The sequence below is a fragment of the Impatiens glandulifera genome, chromosome 3 (assembly GCF_907164915.1).
Source record: "Impatiens glandulifera chromosome 3, dImpGla2.1, whole genome shotgun sequence".
Classification (NCBI taxonomy): Eukaryota; Viridiplantae; Streptophyta; class Magnoliopsida; order Ericales; family Balsaminaceae; genus Impatiens; species Impatiens glandulifera.
In genome coordinates, this window is record NC_061864.1 from 27,550,790 (window position 1) to 27,553,380 (window position 2,591).

Here is a 2,591-nt window from a genome sequence, read left to right on the forward strand (position 1 = left end):
AAATGTATTCAAGAAGGATGCTTTTTGTGAGAAAACTAATTTGATGATTTCTGAAATTTTTGTGTTTAATTAAGAATTATGTTCTATCACTTTTAAGTTTTTTTCTGTATTTTTGTAGTATGGATGAATTTATATTATGTGTGGATGATTTTCTTGTCTATTGTTTAAGGATATAATATTTATTAATAGTTTTAGGTTAATTATGTTTTGTAGTAACATATTATATTTAATTTATATAATTTTAGTTAATTAAATATAATTTTTTAATATTTCATATCGGGTAATGGGGTACCCGTCGGGGATCGGGTACCCGATGAATCGGGGATGGGGATATAAATAGAGATACCCGTCGGGTTCGGGGTTGGGGTCGGGTAGTAATTTGAAATTCGAGTTCGGGGATGGGTACTTCACTACCCGGCGGGTAGGGTACCCGTTGCCATCCCTAGTCTATACAGCTCCCCGGATCGATATGAGTCCAGCTCACTGTCCGACACCTCCAAGGGAGAATTCGGCAACAGAAGAATCCGATGAAAGGACGGACCCTCCTCTCACCGGGCAATCTCCACTTAAACAACCGGAAGCCTCCGAACCGGAAGTCTCCGAACCGGCCTTCACAAAAGAATGGGTTGAGAGCCGCTTTCAAGAGTTTGAAGACTCCGAGGTTTTCCCTTTGAAGGAGAAATTCCAAAGAACCGTTTGCTCGGCACTCAAGTTCGCCAACACTACAAGGCAACTTTTAGAAAGAACACAGGACCGGTTCTCAGAAATCGACAATGATCAACAGGAAGAAGCGGTCCTGCGTAACAAACACCTTAGGCGAACCGTGATTTTGGAAGATACGACTTTCGAGTTAAAAGAGAACTTTGACCGGCTTGAAAGAGAGACCGATCAACGATTGACGGAGGTTGCTGGGGACCTGGTCGGCACAACACTCGGACGGGTCTCCGAACTTGAGAAGAAAAATTAGGGTCTCGAGGCCGAACTCAAGGCGCTTTCCGCGCAAGTTACCGAACTGCTGAATGCTAAGATAAATGCGGATGCCGCGGCTGTAGAGGCTGATGCCCGAGCGGCTAAGAAGGTCCAGGATGAGCTGGATGCCGAAGCAAGAAAAGAGAAGGAGCCACCGCAACGTACCGAGGAGGAAGAAGTCGAACGAATTCGAAGGGCAGAGGCTAAGTTCCCGGGATTTGCAAAGACGGTAGCCGCTCAAGCTGCGAAGGATGCTAAGCGGTTAGAAAGGGAAAGACGGAGGCTGGAAGGCTTCACAGACGACAACAAAAAGAAAAAGGCGGCCTCTTCCGTTTCAGTTCCGACAAAGCGAAAGAGGGAACCTTCAAAGAAAGTTCAAATAGCCGACCTGCTCAATGAGGTCACTGAAACGGTCATTGAGAGTATACCGCAGCAGGTTACTCAAGTCGAAGAGGAGGATGAAGAACACCTGCAGCCCCGGTCTACAAGACAACGAGTCTCTGAACCGGCCAGTCGACCGCAACCGGTGAAGAAAAAGCGGAACAAGAAGTTGATGACCAGCTATGACTTCTCGGACTCGGAATAGGGGCTTTCTTTCCTTTACCTATACTTGTCTTAGTATTTCTATATATTATTTTCGGTTATCTATCATATATATAAAGTTATTTTTGAAACCGGCCATCTTTTGCATCTCTACTTGGTTTTGATAATTTTAAGTAAAATAATCAAAAAGGGAGAAATTGATAAGATAAAAAGATAAGACTTTTCCAAAAATCCCAGAATACTTCTCAAAATTTTTTCCAAATTTTTCGAAATTTTCTCCCAAGTTAGTTTCAAAAATCCGGACAAACAAAACAACCGGCCTACGTTTGCAAACTTACATGATTTTGATAATTTTAAATAAAATAATCAAAAAGGGAGAAATTGTTAGATAAAATTAGACCGGTTCAAATAAACATAACTTAAATAAACCTTCCATGTAGGAACAAGGAACCGGACCGGACAAACAAAAGAACCGGCTAAGAAAACTAGTCGGTCAAGCTACTAAACCGACCAAGAATACTTGGAATATAACCGCACAAAGAAAGGATCGGCCAAAGCTTAAAACCGGAAACATCAGACAGCCGACCAGCCACAAGGCAAAGGAATAACCGGAAGAAGTCCGGTTATATCACCCATACCGGAAGCCATCCGGTTAAGTCGAATGACCGACCAGTACAAGAAGACAATTCGGGTATCTGTTGAGAATGATACCAAATGAACAGAATAAACACTTCCATATCTATACAAGTCTGAGGAAAGTCTGCAGGTTGCAGAAGACAGCCCTACAGGATCTTTTCACTTCGGGATAAGTCAGAAAGGAGATCTTCCAAGTATAGACAACTGCCTAACAGACAATGTCTACATTGAGTAAAAGACAAACCTAACAGGTTTGTCTTACACACCGGAAGAACAGACTGCCAGGTCTGAGGTTGACCATCAGGTCTGAGGAAACGACCGCAGGTCTGAATCTCTGAATCACTGAACCTCTGCACCCATGCTCAACCAATCAGATTCAAGGCAGTGAAATATGACCGTTGGCATATTTCACCTATAAAAGGGGCAGTTGAAGAAGAGTAAAT

The 2,591-nt window shown here is 42.8% G+C and overlaps 1 protein-coding gene across 1 annotated transcript; it reads left to right on the forward strand.

Annotated features, from left to right (window-relative positions):
• The first annotated feature begins 469 nt into the window (after positions 1 to 469).
• LOC124930099 lies at positions 470 to 1,555 on the forward strand. The gene is made up of 2 exons (XM_047470461.1): positions 470 to 940; positions 1,028 to 1,555. Exons 1-2 carry the CDS (start codon positions 470 to 472, stop codon positions 1,553 to 1,555), a joined length of 999 nt encoding a protein of 332 aa, XP_047326417.1.
• The last annotated feature ends 1,036 nt before the right edge of the window (positions 1,556 to 2,591 follow it).

Excerpts from the sequence above, each read along its gene's own strand:
- LOC124930099 (XM_047470461.1), top strand. The coding sequence starts at position 470 with ATGAGTCCAGCTCACTGTCCGACACCTCCAAGGGAGAATTCGGCAACA. Across the intron at positions 941-1,027 it reads TCGGCACAACACTCGGACGG|ATAAATGCGGATGCCGCGGC; the intron begins GTCTCCGAACTT and ends CTGAATGCTAAG.